Genomic DNA, 15,459 nt, shown 5'->3' with positions numbered 1-15,459 from the left:
AAAGAACAACAAACAAGTTGCCTAGGTTTCGGGAGGACGGCAAACCAGAAGAAGGGCCGACCCTGTCCCGCGCTTATAAGCATCTTCCGCGGCTCTTCGCACCCCACAGTCTAGGGGCAACGGCCGAATCTCCGAACAAATTCCAACCGCGTCCGTGTCCAAAAAAGTTGGCCTGGGTGCCATTGTCGACGAGGTAGAGGGGACTTCGCACTGATCTCTTCCTCTGTCATCTGCAACGCCTCCCCATCCCATCGTCCTTGTTTCCACGACCACACCTCTCCTACTCCTTCTGCCTTCGGCATGTTCTTCTCCGTCGCAAGGACAGAGGCCCGGTCTCCCGCTCTCCGCTCCCTCCTCCTCTCCGCTAAGCAACGTCCTACGACAACGACGTCGGCCCTGGTGCGTGCGCCGCTGCTCCGTTGCGGAAGTTCCGCGTGCTAACCAGCCCCGCGACACGCAGAGACTCGCAGCCATGGCTCCTGCTAGCACACGAAAGAACAGCTCCCTCCCGCCGGGGTACGTCGAGGACTTGTCCAAGGGCCCTATGCTCAGGTTCCAGGACTCGCTCCCGAAGCTTCCCGTGCCGACGCTTGAGGAGACGGCCGCCCGCTACCTCAAGACCCTGCGCCCGCTGCTCACCCCCAAGGAGCTCGAGAACAGCACCAAGGCGGTGCAGGAGTTTATCGCTCCGAATGGCCCTGGCCGCAAGCTGCAAGAGAAGCTGATCGCCCGCCGGGAGGACCCCAACATCAAGAACTGGATGTACGACTGGTGGAACGAGTCTGCCTACCTCGCCTACCGCGACCCCGTTGTCCCCTATGTTAGCTACTTCTACTCGCATCGGGATGACCGGAGGCGCCGCGACCCCGCCAAACGCGCCGCTGCCATCTCGACCGCCGTTCTCGAGTTCAAGAAGCAGGTCGATAACGGCACTCTCGAGCCCGAGTACATGAAAAAGTTGCCCATTTGCATGGACAGCTACAAGTGGATGTTCAACGCCAGCCGCGTTCCCGCGAAGCCCGCTGACTACCCGGTCAAGTTCGACCCTGCCAAGAACAAGCATATCCTGGTCATCCGCAAGAACCAGTTCTTCAAGGTTGCCCACGAAGTCAACGGCCAGCAGCTCAACACGTCGGAGCTTGAGCAGTCCTTCCGCCGCGTCTACGAGCTCGCTGGCGAGCGTGGACCGGCTGTGGGTGCCCTGACGTCAGAGAACCGCGACGTGTGGACCGACGCTCGTGCGGTGCTGCTCGCTGCCGACCCCGAGACGAACGGCCGCGCGATCGAGGCCATTGAGTCGGCGTCCTTCGTCGTCTGCCTCGATGACGCCCGTCCAGTTACCCTCGAGGAGCGCGCTCACGCCTACTGGCACGGCGACGGCCAGAACCGGTGGTACGACAAGCCGCTGCAGTTCATCATCAACGACAACGGTACCTCGGGTTTCATGGGCGAGCACAGCATGATGGACGGTACCCCGACCCACCGTCTTAATGACTACGTGAACGACGTCATTTTCAACAACAAGCTCGACTTCTCGGACCCGACAGTCCGCTCTAACCTGCCCGAGCCCGAGGCCATCCGCTTTGTTATCAACGACAAGGTCCAGGCCGAGATTGACCGCGCCGTCGCCGACTTCCGCAAGGTCATTGGCCTTCACCAGCTGGCCGTCCAGGCCTACCAGGGCTATGGCAAGGGCCTGATCAAGAAGTTCAAGTGCTCTCCGGATGCCTACGTCCAGATGATCATCCAGCTGGCTTACTTCAAGATGTACGGCAAGAACCGCCCGACTTACGAGTCGGCCGCCACTCGCCGCTTCCAGCAGGGCCGCACTGAGACCTGCCGTACCGTCTCGGAGGAGAGCGTTGCCTGGTGCCGCTCCATGGCCGATGAGTCGGTCGACAACCAGACCCGCGCCGCCCTGTTCCGCAAGGCCATTGATGCTCACATTGAGTACATCACGGCTGCTTCGGACGGCAAGGGCGTCGACCGCCACCTGTTTGGTCTCAAGCGCTTGATTGAGCCCGGCCAAGAGCTTCCGGCGCTCTACAAGGACCCTGCGTACACCTATTCGTCTTCGTGGTACCTGTCGACGAGCCAACTCAGCTCCGAGTACTTCAACGGCTACGGCTGGAGCCAGGTCATTGACGAGGGCTTCGGCATTGCCTACATGATCAACGAGAACAGGTAAGCTGTCACAAAGTGGTTGAATAAGGTGCGGGATAAATGCTAACTTTTCCCTACCAGCCTCAACTTCAACATCGTTTCTAAGGGTCTGGGCAGCGACAAGATGAGCTACTACCTCAACGAGGCGGCCAACGATATTCGCGACATGCTGATGCACACGCTCGAGCCTCCCAAGGCCAAGCTCTAAAGGAGAAAGAAGGTGCATGCACGGGTTGGAGTCTGGGATGGGGGATGGAAAATTTGGGTTGGCGACTTCAGGGCTGTAGGTGACTGGAGATGGGGTTTTGTCGTTATATATGCATTCTTGGATCATCACTGCACCGGCCTGTCTGTCGTTTCATCATCGGTTAGACTTTGTAAAGCGATCATGTTGGTTTGGCGGGTCATCGTTTCACACCTTCTCGCGTCCGATATTATGTCCCGTGCGCGGAGGCTACGTGATTCTCTTGGACTTCTAGCCCATGACGTGAACCCCACGGCCTTTCAACAGGTATGGCATGTACCAAGCGTTGTCTTTGAGGCTGATTTTCCCCTTCTAGGGTGTCTGCCACTCCTGAAGGGGACACACACTGACTTCTCTACCTTTCTGTATGCGGCCTTCCCATCAACTCTGATCTTCCAGGTACCCAACTGCTCCATCTGGCAAACGGTTGAATCCGTCTTTCAAAACGCTCGAGCGATCATACTGCAGTGGGCTTCAGCCTGCCATGAGCCTTAGAGTTAGAGATTGGAGGAATCCTCTCACACCTCCTTGACCCGGGATGCTGTTATCGTATGCAAATGGGACATCATCTACGAATACTACTTATAAGATTTTACAAAGAGAGTTCCCCTTTCGTAAGGGCAATGATGACATGTGACAACATCCCAGGCCCCTCTCATTACCCCATGATATCAGGTACACACCTGGGTAGTACCCAGGTTTCACCCTCGATTAACGGCTGTACTTAGGTGATCCAGTCCCGTCAACGTCATGCTTCCCACAATGTTGACTTCAGTAGGATCCGCAGATGTCCCAAGGAGGGCAGATGACTTGCCATGTGCTTAGTTGTAAAGGATATTATGCCTAATTAACATAAAGGCAACTTCTACACTCCGGGGTGCCTATGAAAAGCGATGGGGTGTTCAACTGGTCTCGGCGGTCATGAGACGAACAGAATATTGAACGAAATGTTGCTCGTCCTTGCCTGACCTTGGATATCAGGACATTCGACGAGCATCAACGCCATGCAGGACACAGGAACACCGGCCCCGACCTTATCCGCCTCTTCGTAACCAAGATCACAGCGGAAGCGACCCCTCGGTTTTTCAGCGTTAACACTTTCGGCTGCTAGGAATACACCGTATCCCATACTTTTCCAAACTCGGATTACTACCTGAAACGCAAGGAACTAGCAAAGAGAAGGAACAGCGGGTTCTTAGCTAGTACATCTTCGTTTAATCACGAAGCATCATGGATGTCTTTATAGCACTCCGTCAGGAGCATGAAATCAACTGACTTTTCTCGTTCCTCAGGTTTAGTCGTATTAGGAAACATATCCACTTAATCGGCTCATTTAGTAAGTAGACTTTTCCCATAAGTCATTATCCCTCCATGCCCTGACACGGAAAATCCCCCGAGTTTAATATTCCCTTCTATTGGGTTCCTGAATTTACGGAGGCTAACGACCATGGACTGATGCAGACCACAAAATCATCGCCGACCCTACGTTCATGACCGGCTTCGAGGTGACATTGCTGCCTCAAATCCTGGACTTGCTTCTCAATCTCTGCCACCTCAAGATCGCGTTTGGCAACCTCGCTGTCCCCAAGTACCATGTAGCACCCATCAACTGGGCCCTGGAGCTAGCAAACTTGCAAATCATGTCAAGAAGCTTCTGCAGGATAAGAAGCCCAGGGACCCGGAGGAGGTGGTGTACTGGCGTCTTCCGGCGCGGAGATGTGTCGTGGCGCATAAGGACGATGACGAGAAGGATGGGGTTGAGGATGGGAATGAGTTGTGCTGTTGTACAAAAATACTTCTCTCCCAAGACAATGAGATGGAATCTATGCGAGCAACTGAGGGTTGTTGCTTTGGTGCTGGTTCGCTGTGGTGCTGGATGTGTTCCCAGAATGTTCACTTCTTGACAAGGCAGGTTCATTCCATTGCTAATAATACTAAACATTTGGTGTTCGAACATCACGCGGAGGGTGATGTTCTTAACCTCATGTCCAAGTCCCATTGAATTTACAGTCCTAATCACAACTAGCTCGTACGAAGCACATCATGAGGAAGAAAATGACAACGAGAGTGAAGTTGATCTTGAGTCGCCATCATGTCCCATCTCCCAAAAAATGCCTTCACCTTCCGGCTCAGCAGACAGGATCCCTTGGCCACCTTTAGCACACCTTGTAAATCCCTTTCCTGTTATGAGAAATGTATGCGTCAGTCGCCTGTCCTCAATGGAGATTACCAGACACTGGGAGAACTTACTCGGGGCAGAGAGTCCCCAGGCAACGACTCCAACACTCGCGATTACTAGGGTTGCCGCAGGACCCGCACCTCTGGCCGCAGTCGTAGATGCAACCCGCGCTGGAACCGGAGATAAGGCTGGCAACAAAGACGAGGACCAGAGAGAGCTTCATGGTTGCTGTTGGAATTGAGATAATGGGATGGGACTCTGGGTAATAGCCGAAGACTTGAAAGGAAGATTGTGTGTTGAGAGTGAGGCGTTGGATTTGTTATTAAAATTTGGGGAGAAGAGTCGGAGGGAACTCGCAACTTTATAGTTGATGATGACAACATTTCTGACCATTGCTCTGTTGAAGAGGATATCTTTACCGATCTAGTTGTTAATTAGTCACAAGAGCAAGTTGGTTGTTTATCGCTGAGGAACTGGGTGGTATCCAGAGCGCCTAGGGTGGTAAGCTGATGACATGTTAATTTAGAGTTTATTGTATGATAGGTCAACTTTGTTAAAGACAATTGTGTTGAGGCTTGAGTGGACTCGATTGATACCAATCATGACCAGGTCCTTTGTACCTCTCGGCCAAACTATTCTATAGAAACAAACCGTCCCTTTGGCTTCCCGTCCCTATCCATGGGGATCCTACACACTTAGTCTGCTCCTTGGTTTGCTCTGGGTATTTCTGTTACAAATCTTTGAATCTTTTGTGAATCACTTCAATAAAGCCAAGGCCTGTTCATGGCTCTCTCTTTCGTTCTCTCATCTACAACCACTCAACTCTGTTCCTCCGGCCAAGCTATATTGCTCTATCGGTCCTTTGTCTTTATTTTGGTCTGGGAACTGACGCGTACTCAATAATTAATACTTCTCGAACTGCCAATTCTTCAGTGTGTTTGTTATGGAGTGCCAGGTTGACTTCACGGAGCACACGGTAACTTACAGCTTGATCAGGAAAAATTGTCTCCATTCAAGACGTTGTCTAGGAGTAGAGCCGGGACAAATCCTCACAACTTTCGCGAAGGTCTGTGGTTGAAGGGACTGGAGGTGCCTCTCATTGCAGGGGTGCTTGGAAGCGGGGAGGATGCAGCTCGAGCGGGGGTAATAATGTGACCGACTTCTAGCGACCGACTTTCTCAGCAACATTGGAAGCGACCCCCTCTTTGTCAAGATTACACTTGAAACCATTCCACGTACTTCCCTCCCATATTGGTTCATTCTATCAAGCGCGACATTGCTGGTATGTCTGCTGCCTACCCGCCGGCGACGGAGGGCCCGGAGGCAGACGGCGGAACACTTGCGCCGGCTACCAAGTTCAGCCACTTCCTGGCACTGCCATCCGAGATTCGGGTGATGATCTACGACCTGGTATTGCCCATCGGATCGGTGATATCCCTGCATTCACAATGGTAATAGAACGAACCGGCCCAACATTGAAAACATCATATGTTGCTTCAATGTCTAAAAGTTGTACCCTGTTTGCTTAGGTGCCTCAGCAGGCTGGTTTGGATCGGAAAGGCCAGGATTGGCATCAGCTCGCTTCTCGTGAACAAACTTGTTTCGAATGAGGCAACGTCTCGATTGTACAGCCGCAATACCTTTCGTTTTTATTCTGTGATGGATGGATTTAATCCCCCGGATCTTCCATCCCGGAGTCCGATGCTAGATTGGTATGTTGTACATCCGCCACCTTGATGTCGTCTTGGGTTTGTGATCCGCAGCCAGACAGATGCTGAGAGGATTCCCTTGTGCTTGTTGAAATGATCCAGGCTCCGAAGAATCGGCCACAACGCCTCTTCGATTCGAAGCATTGGTATGCTATGGCAACCAATCCATCTCCTAAGCTCCTCAAATTGGTTACATTGCTTCCAGCTAATCAATGCATCGTTTTCAACCATCTCATCACAGAGTACTTTGTTGAGGAGGTTGTCCCGGAGGGCATCAATAATGCCTTGTCGGAGCTTACCAGCGTCTGCACACTTGCCACAAACCTCCGACAAATGTCCATCAGATATACTCCGTGCGTGACTTTAATTCCAGGCGACATGCATGAGGCCATTAAAAACTCGATCCGGTGCCTCCAAGAGGTTATGTATGGCTCATTCAAGGGTGTAGAGAATGGAGGGATTTGGCTCAGGATCTGGGGTCATGATTATTTGACGGAGGGGGTTTTCCAGCGGGAGTTGCAGCAACTCCAAATAATCAAAGATACAGCATTCAAAGATGCAGACGACGTGCGGTTGGAGGTTGATCGCCCTGAAACCAGCATGACGACTCAAAAGCGCTGGTTGACCTTGGAGCTGACCTGGGTATACCAGATGCTCAAGGCCGGGGCAGGACTGCCAGTGAATATAGCCATTGAACCATAGACAAATTGTGTCAAAATTAATGATGTGGCATTGTGGCTGCCGTGTCGTGTTCATTATCCAATTCCTCAAGGTAATATTGCTGAGACTGAGGCTGTGTTGTTCATATCCTATGTTCTTGTATGTACTGCCATGGACTGTTAGTGGGTCCAGAGCTTCGCTGTCTCCTGATATTGAGCTTCGAAGAGATCAACAAGGTTGTCAAGAGGGTGGTTTTACGCCATAAACACATTCACTATCACGCAACCCTCACGAAGACTCGCTCCAGGCAACTGGGCTACCTGGGCCCGATGATCAAGTGCAAAAGGATCCCAACTCTGGTGTGGACTTCTTTTCATTTCCTGTCTATATGCTACCTCAAGCCATGGCTCAACCACTTACCCACCTCGCCACTTTGCGGCCAGTCAGCAATCCAACAACGGCATTCTCCAAGTAAGCACAAAACCAGGTATCTTTTTGCTGTGCTTTCGGGCTCTGATGCTTCCAGAAGGCGAAGGAGGGGTGACGAGTCTGTCATGGAGAGAGGATCAACCAGCATGGGAGACGATTTCGTTGACAATATCGCCCTTCTCTGGGTCCCACCATGAGCAAATCTGGCTGGGGAGCGGCAGCTCGCGGTAGTCCTCGTCGCCACCGTCCGGATTGGGAGCCAGGACGTTGAGATTGATGCCCGCCGACTTGCTCGAGTAGACGCGAGCGGAGCTGGATTCCTTGCTGAGGTAGATTTGGGCACCATCGACCTGGTCGAGCATGATGGTGGGGATGGTTTCCAGGACTTGGAGGGCAAAGTTGGCCGACTTGACCACGTCAACGGTAGAAACGAGGGATTCGACGACGAGCGACAGGCGAGTAGTATTCTCAACCGTCACTGCGTTGGCCTTGCCGCGCAGGATAATGGTAGTATTGGTGCACTTGGAGATGAGAATGGACTGGGAGAGTGAGACTTCAATCTCGATCGGAGCATCAGGTTTGTCGTAGTTTTCCTGGGAGAGGCTGTTAGAATCATCAACTCCTAGTTGAAATGGTTCGCAATTGCCGCCAAGAAACCTACAATCGTCCACTTATTGCCTTCAAGCTCCTTCTTCGGCGGCTTCTTAACCCTCATGCTCTCGGGCTTGGGCTTTGTGTGCGGCGGTGCTGGGCTCCGTCCACGGGTCGACGGGGACTTGTCGGGCACAGTTGACCCAGCGCGGAGGGAGGGGTTCTTGTGCGTCATTTCGGACTTATCCACCTTCCGAAGGCCCTTCGTTACAGCCTCGCCCTTGTTGAGCTCTGAGAAGACGGCACCGAAGCCGCTGGGGGTGTTGGGTGTTGGAGGAACCTCATTGATCTTAAGGACCGGTGGGGGGCCCGGCGGCGGCGGCGGAGGAGGAGGAGGAGGGCCGCCCGCCCCTCGGGTCGGGGCCGGAGGCGCGGATGTCGTCGAGGCGGCGGCATTCACAGCCTTTGCAGCTTCGGCTGCAGACACGCCCTGAGGATTCCAGGGATTTCCGTTGGGGAAATACGTCTTGACGTACTCAGTGAGGTCGCGGAGCACTTGATAGAAGGCCTTAACCCAAGAAACTTGCTTCTCGTCTCTGCGATCGCCCATGATTGTTAGAGCCACCACAAACCGAAAGTCTAGGAGAGGATTGAATGCGACAGGGCCTGCTTACTTGTTCTTGTTCGCCGTCAAGACTTTGTTCCCATAAAACTGGGCTGCAGCGAGGCTTTCCTCGACGTGTTTGTATGGTTTCAGGTCGACGGTGACCCAACTCAAAGCCATCAGGCTGTCGGCGACAGTGGCAAGGTTGTTGAAGAGCGGATCGCCGCGGTTCGCATCCTTGATACCTATAGCATCCGTTATGAGGTTACTGAGAGGTTTGAGGAGGTCCTGGAACAGCGACATATCGGCGCCGTTCGTGCCCGGCTTCTTGGCCTTAGTAGTGATCAGGAGGAACTTGCGCTCCTCCTTAAAGGCCTCAAGGACCTTGTCAGCCTGGGTAGCGACCACACCGCCAATTTCCTTGCTGAGTTTGACCCATATGTCGAGTGACTGGTTGATGAGGTTATCAAACTCCTCAATGGACTCGGGCACCGGCTCGGGGGGAGGGGGAGGAGGCGCAGCAACAGCAGTAGGAGGAGCTGGCCCGATGGCGGTTTGGGGCGGGGCCGGAGATGTGGAAGGCGGGATTTGTGAACCAGCCGGGGCAGCGGTCTGCTGGATTGCTGCGGTGGCGGACTGGGGCAGTTCGAAGGCAGACTGGGCAATGTCTTCGAGGCGAGACGTAGCAGCCTCAAGCCTGGGCAAGAGAGGGGTTGTCGTCAGCGATCTGGGGGTTGGAGGAGCCGGGGAGCACCGAGATGATAGAGTTTTCCTTGGTCCAGCCAAATTCCGTTACACACCTCTTGATTAGGGTTGTCAAGTTGTGCATTTGATTCGTCGTCGCCATGGTGGGCAAGGCGGAGGTGGTGAGGTTGAACAGAGAAGTGTGTATTGACGTTGGATGCAGTCAGGGGACGGGCCCAAAGGTCGGAGGGTCTTTCGGTTCCGGAGAAGAAGGGAAATATAGGTGATTCAGGTTCGATAATGCCTGCTTGACGCTTGACGGATAGAAGAACTCAAGAACAAGACCGCATCAACCACGCCCGGTTGATGAGTTGATGATGGGCAGAAGCTGAAACGGCAAATCGGGTTGAAGTCAGAACATCAACACCCCTGAATCCGCAGCAGCAGCAGCTTCTCCGCGAGCTTGGATGAGAGTGGGGCGCAAGTCCAGGAGATGCACCAATGGTGGGGCCTCGGTGGCTTGAGACTCTGTCCGGGTCAGGCTGCAATTCACCCCGCGACGCGCAATAACTATGGATCCTACGGAGTAGAATCCTGGGATTCCAAAGACAAACCGGCCTTTACCTCCTTCATGGACAGCTGGAGGCTGAGGATTCCAGTCAGATCGACGGTGTTTGGACTCGACGAACTGACATGGTGAGGTTGGGCCGCGTCTGATATCAAGGTCTCCGCATATCTCTGCTATCGCCGCACAAGAGACCAGGTTCGATCAGATCCAACTCTTCCAGCTGGACAAGATGCCGTGTGAGGCCCGCGCTGGCTCGACTGGCTGGCTGCATCTTTTTCGACGCTTTCAGCTGCCCCGAGCTGCACCATGAATTCGAATCTCTGTCACGTTGAATGCTCCAACGACTGGAGGCTCGACACATAATCAACAACACATTGCCGTGGCGAACGGCTTCTCTTATGTCCACATTTCCTGTGCCCATATCTGGCCGGCTATCCCGTCTTTTTGTTTCTTGAGAACCCCCGAGGACGATTTTTCGCTTCCTCCCAGATGATGCAGAGTTCTCGACTGAGCTGATATACCTGTTCAACACACGGCAATTGTGCTCTTGCCTGAGTTTGGTGGTTTCTCTCCCTGACAGCCAGCGGGACCTGGCCATTTGGAAACCAACCTACACCTTCAACGGACATCACCCAACATCAGCTACTCCAGGAACGTGGCAGTTCAGGCTTGTCTCCCGAAGAGGCTTGTCAGCCCTCTTGTCCTGACAACATGCCCCTACCTTCAGCCCGCGTCCGGGCCCGCAACCGGCCCCAGGTCCGGTTCTTGGCCCAATCCACAGTCAACCACCGCGTGCATCATGCCAAGGACGGCCCCGCTGTCGCCGACGTCGTATTGCCGGTTCCGACCAAGAAACCGCAAGACACTCACAGGAAAGACTCGGACATGCTGCCAGAAAGTCGAGCCGCCGCGGTCGAGGAAGAAGATACCGCAGACCACATCGTCCAAGATGTCCCGGCAACCCAGCAGATCGATTTCGTGACGCTGGGCATGTTCATCATCGGTTCGTCATGGGACTATGAAAACAACGACGATGAGTTGATGCTGATGCTTGCGGTTTAGATGATATTGACTTCCTTCCGCCCAAGCCTCCTGCCCTAAATATCCTCGGAGGTGCTGGGACATATTCGGCTTTGGGAGCTCGTCTCTTCTCACCGGTCCCTTTGTCACGAACCGTCGGCTGGATCGTTGACCAGGGCAAAGACTTTCCCCAGGAGCTGACCGACCAGATCAACCACTGGCAGACATCAGCTCTGATCCGGCGTAACCTCTCCCGCCTCACGACCCGGGGTTGGAACGGCTATGATGCCACTGAGCGCCGTTCATTCCGCTATGCAACCCCCAAAAAGCGTCTTACGGTCGAGGACCTTACCCCTCCTTTACTCCAAGCCAAAGCCTTCCACCTAATCTGCAGCCCTCTCCGTTGTCAGGAGTTGGTGAACTCGCTCCTATCTCGCCGCCGTGAGGCCTTCGACAAAACCCCAAACGCAGATGCCGCCGAGTACACGCGCCCGCTGATCATCTGGGAACCCGTCCCCGACCTGTGCGTCCCCGACGAGCTGCTTAACTGCACTAACACGCTCCCGCTCGTGGACGTGTGCTCACCCAACCACGCCGAGTTGGCTTCCTTCATGGGCGATGATAAAGGCGCCACCGACCCCGCCACCGGCCGCCCCAACCCGGCCGCCGTCGAGCACTATGCGGAACAGCTCCTCGCCAGTATGCCCCTGCAGAGTTACACGCTGGTCGTGCGCGCGGGGGAGGCGGGCTGCTATATCGCACGCAACGGCGGGAGGAAGAAGAAAATGGTGGGGAATAGTAATGGTAATGATAGCAACACCAGCGCGAAGAAGAAGAAACCTCAGCGGAGCAGGGAACACGCGCTGCGCCCGGACATGGACCTCGAGGCCCTCTTCGCCGGCCTCCTCCGCGATGAGGATGGCTGTGTCGCCCGTGAAGAGATCGAGATGGACCCAGGCCTTGGTCGCTGGCTGCCTGCCTTCTACGGGTCCGGTTACCCTTGCGGTGGGGAGAGCGCTTCAAAGAAGGTGGTGGACCCGACTGGCGGCGGTAACACATTCCTGGGCGGCCTTGCCGTGGCTCTTGCCCGTGGGAAGTCCATCGAGGAGGCGTGCGTCTGGGGCCACGTCGCTGCGAGTTTCGCAATCGAGCAGACCGGCTTCCCGGTCTTGACTGTGGATGAGGAAGGGAAAGAGAGGTGGAACGGCGTGAGGGTAGAGGAAAGGTTGGCAGAGTATCAGGCGCGGCTTTAAATTTCTCGTCTTGGTGTTGAATTTTGGGGTTAATTCTTTTTGGTAACGGCTCTTTTTGGTCGTTATGATTCAATGGATATTGCTCGATAAACGGTAACAGGACGGCGTAAGATGGTCAGTGGAAAGATGAGTGGGAGAACATTAGGATGGAGGGTGGATTCGATCAGGCACCCTGGCGATGTGGTATAGCTTCTCGGTATTCGTAACGATCGAGCAGGAGCAGAAATACGTGGGAATTAACAATCCATTGACCATCCTTTTGGATACTTGAACCCGCGTGATGATTAGCGTGATCACCAGGTGGTACGGCATCGACCTTAGCATCAGTTACATCGAATGTGCCCATGCTATCCCGCAGAATAACGCCTCATCACCAATACCGCCGCAAGCCTGCCTACCCATCCCGTCATGCTACGCAACATAACTCGACATCAATTCAATAACCAAGTTTGTAGAACCGTCTATCCCATCCCGGTCGACCTAACACCCCCGCACCAGACCTCAAATCTTGTACACGAATTCGCCATCCGAGAACCTGAGGATGCCACGTCAGTAATCCACGCAAAACATCAAACGTCCAAAGGGACAAGACTCACATAATCTGGTTCCGCTGATCCATGATCTTGAGCGCCTCAATGGCCTCCGTACGGCTGAACCGCGCCGCTGCTCCCACCTTGCCGTTCACGGCTTCGATCAGGTCGTCCACAGCAGCCGACTCGTCTTCAAACAGAGGAGTGTTGAGCAACTGTCCAAGAGTGCGGCGGAAGACCTCAAGGCGTTGCTCGCTGATCCGAGCCGCTTGCTGGCCTTGGGTGTCGGCGTCCATGTCTTCATCCTCGTCGCCCTCCGCATCTTGGTCGGCAACGCGGAGATTGGATGTGCGACTCGCGAGTGTTTCGTCGTCTTGGGATTGCGTCTGCGTCTGAGAGCGGAGCTGGGAGGCAGGGATGGAAGAGGCGAAGGATGGCTGAGACGATGACGCTGCGGCAGATGAGCGCGTGGTCCGTGTCTGGCGCCTTGGCGTGGCATTGTAAAGGTCTTCCTCCTCCTCTTCCTCCTCTTCTTGATCATCTCCATTGGCGCCGTTCGCACCATCCTGTGTGCCGCCACCCCGGCGTGCAGAGCGTTGAGACGCACGGGTAGCGCGAGATGCGCTGGCACGGGCGGTGCTGCTACGAGTACCATTCGGAATGTCGCCGTCCGAGTCATCGTCATCGTCCGAGCTGCTGGCACTCTCCTCGTCGTCGGCGGGACGGGTCTTGCGCCGCTTCTTGCGGGACTCGTCCTCGACCACCTCCTTGAAGAGGGCGAAACGCAGGATGGACTCTGCAGCAAGGGCATCTCGCTCCTCGACCCGGTTGGAAAGCCGCGACTTGGCATGGGCTGTGGCCAGACGGATCAGGGTCTCGAGGGTACGGACCGTCATCGGGCTGGTCTTGCGCTGGTTGCTCTCCATGTCGTCGTTACGAAGGCCGACGTAGATCTCGGCGATGCGGTCCGCAGCCTCCTGAGTCAAGACAGGTTTGATACGGGTCTTGGCGTACTGAATGTACTTCTTCATGAATGGAATGCTCAGGACCTCGGGTTTCTTGTTGGAGCCGCGGCCAGTGCCCTTGACGCCGGCGTGGAGCATGGCGTCATACTTCTCATACACTTCCGTCGGTTGGTTGGAGTCGGCCTGGTTGCTGAGTGCGACGTTGAGCGATTGGCCCGTATTCTCGCGCACAGGTTCGCCCTCTTCTGTGCCAGGCTGCCGATACCTGTGCATCCGCAACACATGCTCAGATACCTGCCTATCGCGGGTATCCTCGATGTCATCGGTCACGACGAACAAGAGATCGAAACGAGACAGGAGGGAGTCCGGCAGGGCGATATTCTTGTGGGGGTCCTTGTGAGTGTCGTACTGCCCAAAGATGGGGTTGGCCGCAGCGATGACGCTGCAACGGGCATTGAGCGAAGTATGGATGCCAGCCTTGGCGATCGTGACAGTCTGCTGCTCCATGACTTCGTGGATCGCAACTCGATCAATATCTGACATTTTGTCGAACTCGTCGATGCAAACCACACCACGGTCAGCCATAACCATGGCACCAGCCTCGAGACGGCGCTCGCCTGTCTCCTTATCCGTAGTCACGGCGGCGGTCAAACCAACACCCGACGAGCCGCGGCCCGTAGTGGCAATGGCCAAAGGGGCTGTGTTGAGGACGAAACGAAGGAGCTGCGATTTGGCAGTTGAAGGGTCGCCGACCATTAGGATGTTGATATCACCACGAAGGTGAGTACCGTTTTCAAGGTTCTTCTCCATACCGCCCAGGAGCATCAGCAGGATAGCCTTCTTGATGTATTCGTGACCGTAGATGCTCGGCGCTAGGGATTGGGACAGCAGGTCAAAGAGCTTTGGCTTCTTTGCGATCTTGTTGATGTTACGAATATCGGTGTCGGTGATGGTTGCGGTGGCGACTCCGCCGCCTGACTTTGTGGACAGCAGCACGACGTTGTTGGCTATCAGCACCGTCTTGAACAGGGCGCTGTTGTGGTTGGTATTCCTGTTGCCGAGGGTGCGGTAAATGCCGACCAACTGAACGCGATCTCCTGGCTTGGCCTTGTCGACGAGGTCGTCATCGAGGATTACATCGACGCCGCGAGGTAACTGGCCAGCTGGGGCACGCTCGGGCATCTCCTGAATTGAGATGGTTTGGTGATCTCGGTAGGTGCAAAGACCATACTCGGTGGTAAGTGGATTGCCCTCTGGGTCTTCTGTGGGGTACACGCTATTGGTGGTGACGCCCTTGGTCATTGTCTGGTCGCGGTACTCCTTAAAAAAGAACTTGTTGGCCTGCTCCGAGTAATGGACGCTCTTGACAATTTTGGGCCGGATCAGCGAGCATCGGGTAACAATGCCTTCGACCGAGACCATGGTGTTGAGATGTTGGGACGAAAGGGTCCGGGGGTTGCAGGCATTGAGGCCAAAGCTGCCAGCCCAAGCACAGTAATAAAGGACATCGGCATCTGTCTGATCGGGGCGGGCCTGTGGTAGTGACTGGACGATTTCCTTGAGGGCTTGGTTGAAGGCAAGGGTGTAGTCGAACGGCTCGTACAAGAGACCGTCGGCGATCTCAGGATTGAACTCGCGGACGTGGTCGATATTAACAACAAGCCTGCGTTCGTTCTTCTGAAGCATCAAGATAATATCAGACCGGTAGCTCCGCGCGCGGGGGTCGCCTGGGACAACAAGTTAGCAAAGGATTTACACCTCCAGCTCCGAAGCGGGGTGAGCATTACGGGGATCAAGGAACTCCTGGGCCTGGCGCACACGGTCGCGTGCGGCCTGGTCTCGTTGGAACAGCGCATCCAT

The 15,459-nt window shown here is 54.8% G+C and overlaps 5 protein-coding genes across 5 annotated transcripts; 3 read left to right on the top strand and 2 right to left on the bottom strand.

Moving 5' to 3' along the window:
• Positions 1-300: 300 nt before the first annotated feature.
• VTJ04DRAFT_4876 (uncharacterized protein) lies at positions 301-2,371 on the top strand (the record flags this gene model as incomplete). The annotated part of the gene is made up of 3 exons (XM_069362929.1): positions 301-399; positions 461-2,184; positions 2,245-2,371. The coding sequence occupies 3 exons, from the start codon at positions 301-303 to the stop codon at positions 2,369-2,371; spliced, it is 1,950 nt and encodes a 649-aa protein (XP_069219827.1).
• A 3,499-nt stretch (positions 2,372-5,870) lies between these two features.
• Positions 5,871-6,997, top strand: VTJ04DRAFT_4875 (uncharacterized protein; the record flags this gene model as incomplete). Its single annotated transcript, XM_069362928.1, has 4 exons — positions 5,871-6,037; positions 6,116-6,298; positions 6,398-6,441; positions 6,537-6,997. The coding sequence occupies 4 exons, from the start codon at positions 5,871-5,873 to the stop codon at positions 6,995-6,997; spliced, it is 855 nt and encodes a 284-aa protein (XP_069219826.1).
• A 524-nt stretch (positions 6,998-7,521) lies between these two features.
• Positions 7,522-9,426, bottom strand: VTJ04DRAFT_4874 (uncharacterized protein; the record flags this gene model as incomplete). The annotated part of the gene is made up of 4 exons (XM_069362927.1): positions 7,522-7,977; positions 8,046-8,571; positions 8,650-9,276; positions 9,380-9,426. The coding sequence occupies 4 exons, from the start codon at positions 9,424-9,426 to the stop codon at positions 7,522-7,524; spliced, it is 1,656 nt and encodes a 551-aa protein (XP_069219825.1).
• Positions 9,427-10,542: 1,116 nt separating this feature from the next.
• Positions 10,543-12,104, top strand: VTJ04DRAFT_4873 (uncharacterized protein; the record flags this gene model as incomplete). The annotated part of the gene is made up of 2 exons (XM_069362926.1): positions 10,543-10,834; positions 10,894-12,104. The coding sequence occupies 2 exons, from the start codon at positions 10,543-10,545 to the stop codon at positions 12,102-12,104; spliced, it is 1,503 nt and encodes a 500-aa protein (XP_069219824.1).
• Positions 12,105-12,605: 501 nt separating this feature from the next.
• On the bottom strand, positions 12,606-15,459 carry VTJ04DRAFT_4872 (uncharacterized protein; the record flags this gene model as incomplete). Its single annotated transcript, XM_069362925.1, has 3 exons — positions 12,606-12,639; positions 12,701-15,326; positions 15,387-15,459. The coding sequence occupies 3 exons, from the start codon at positions 15,457-15,459 to the stop codon at positions 12,606-12,608; spliced, it is 2,733 nt and encodes a 910-aa protein (XP_069219823.1).

This window comes from Mycothermus thermophilus (genome assembly GCF_041956435.1).
Source record: "Mycothermus thermophilus strain CBS 625.91 unplaced genomic scaffold VTJ04scaffold_3, whole genome shotgun sequence".
NCBI lineage: Eukaryota > Fungi > Ascomycota > Sordariomycetes > Sordariales > Chaetomiaceae > Mycothermus > Mycothermus thermophilus.
Note: the sequence above shows the minus strand (reverse complement) of the source record. Positions and strands in the feature narration are given on the sequence as shown.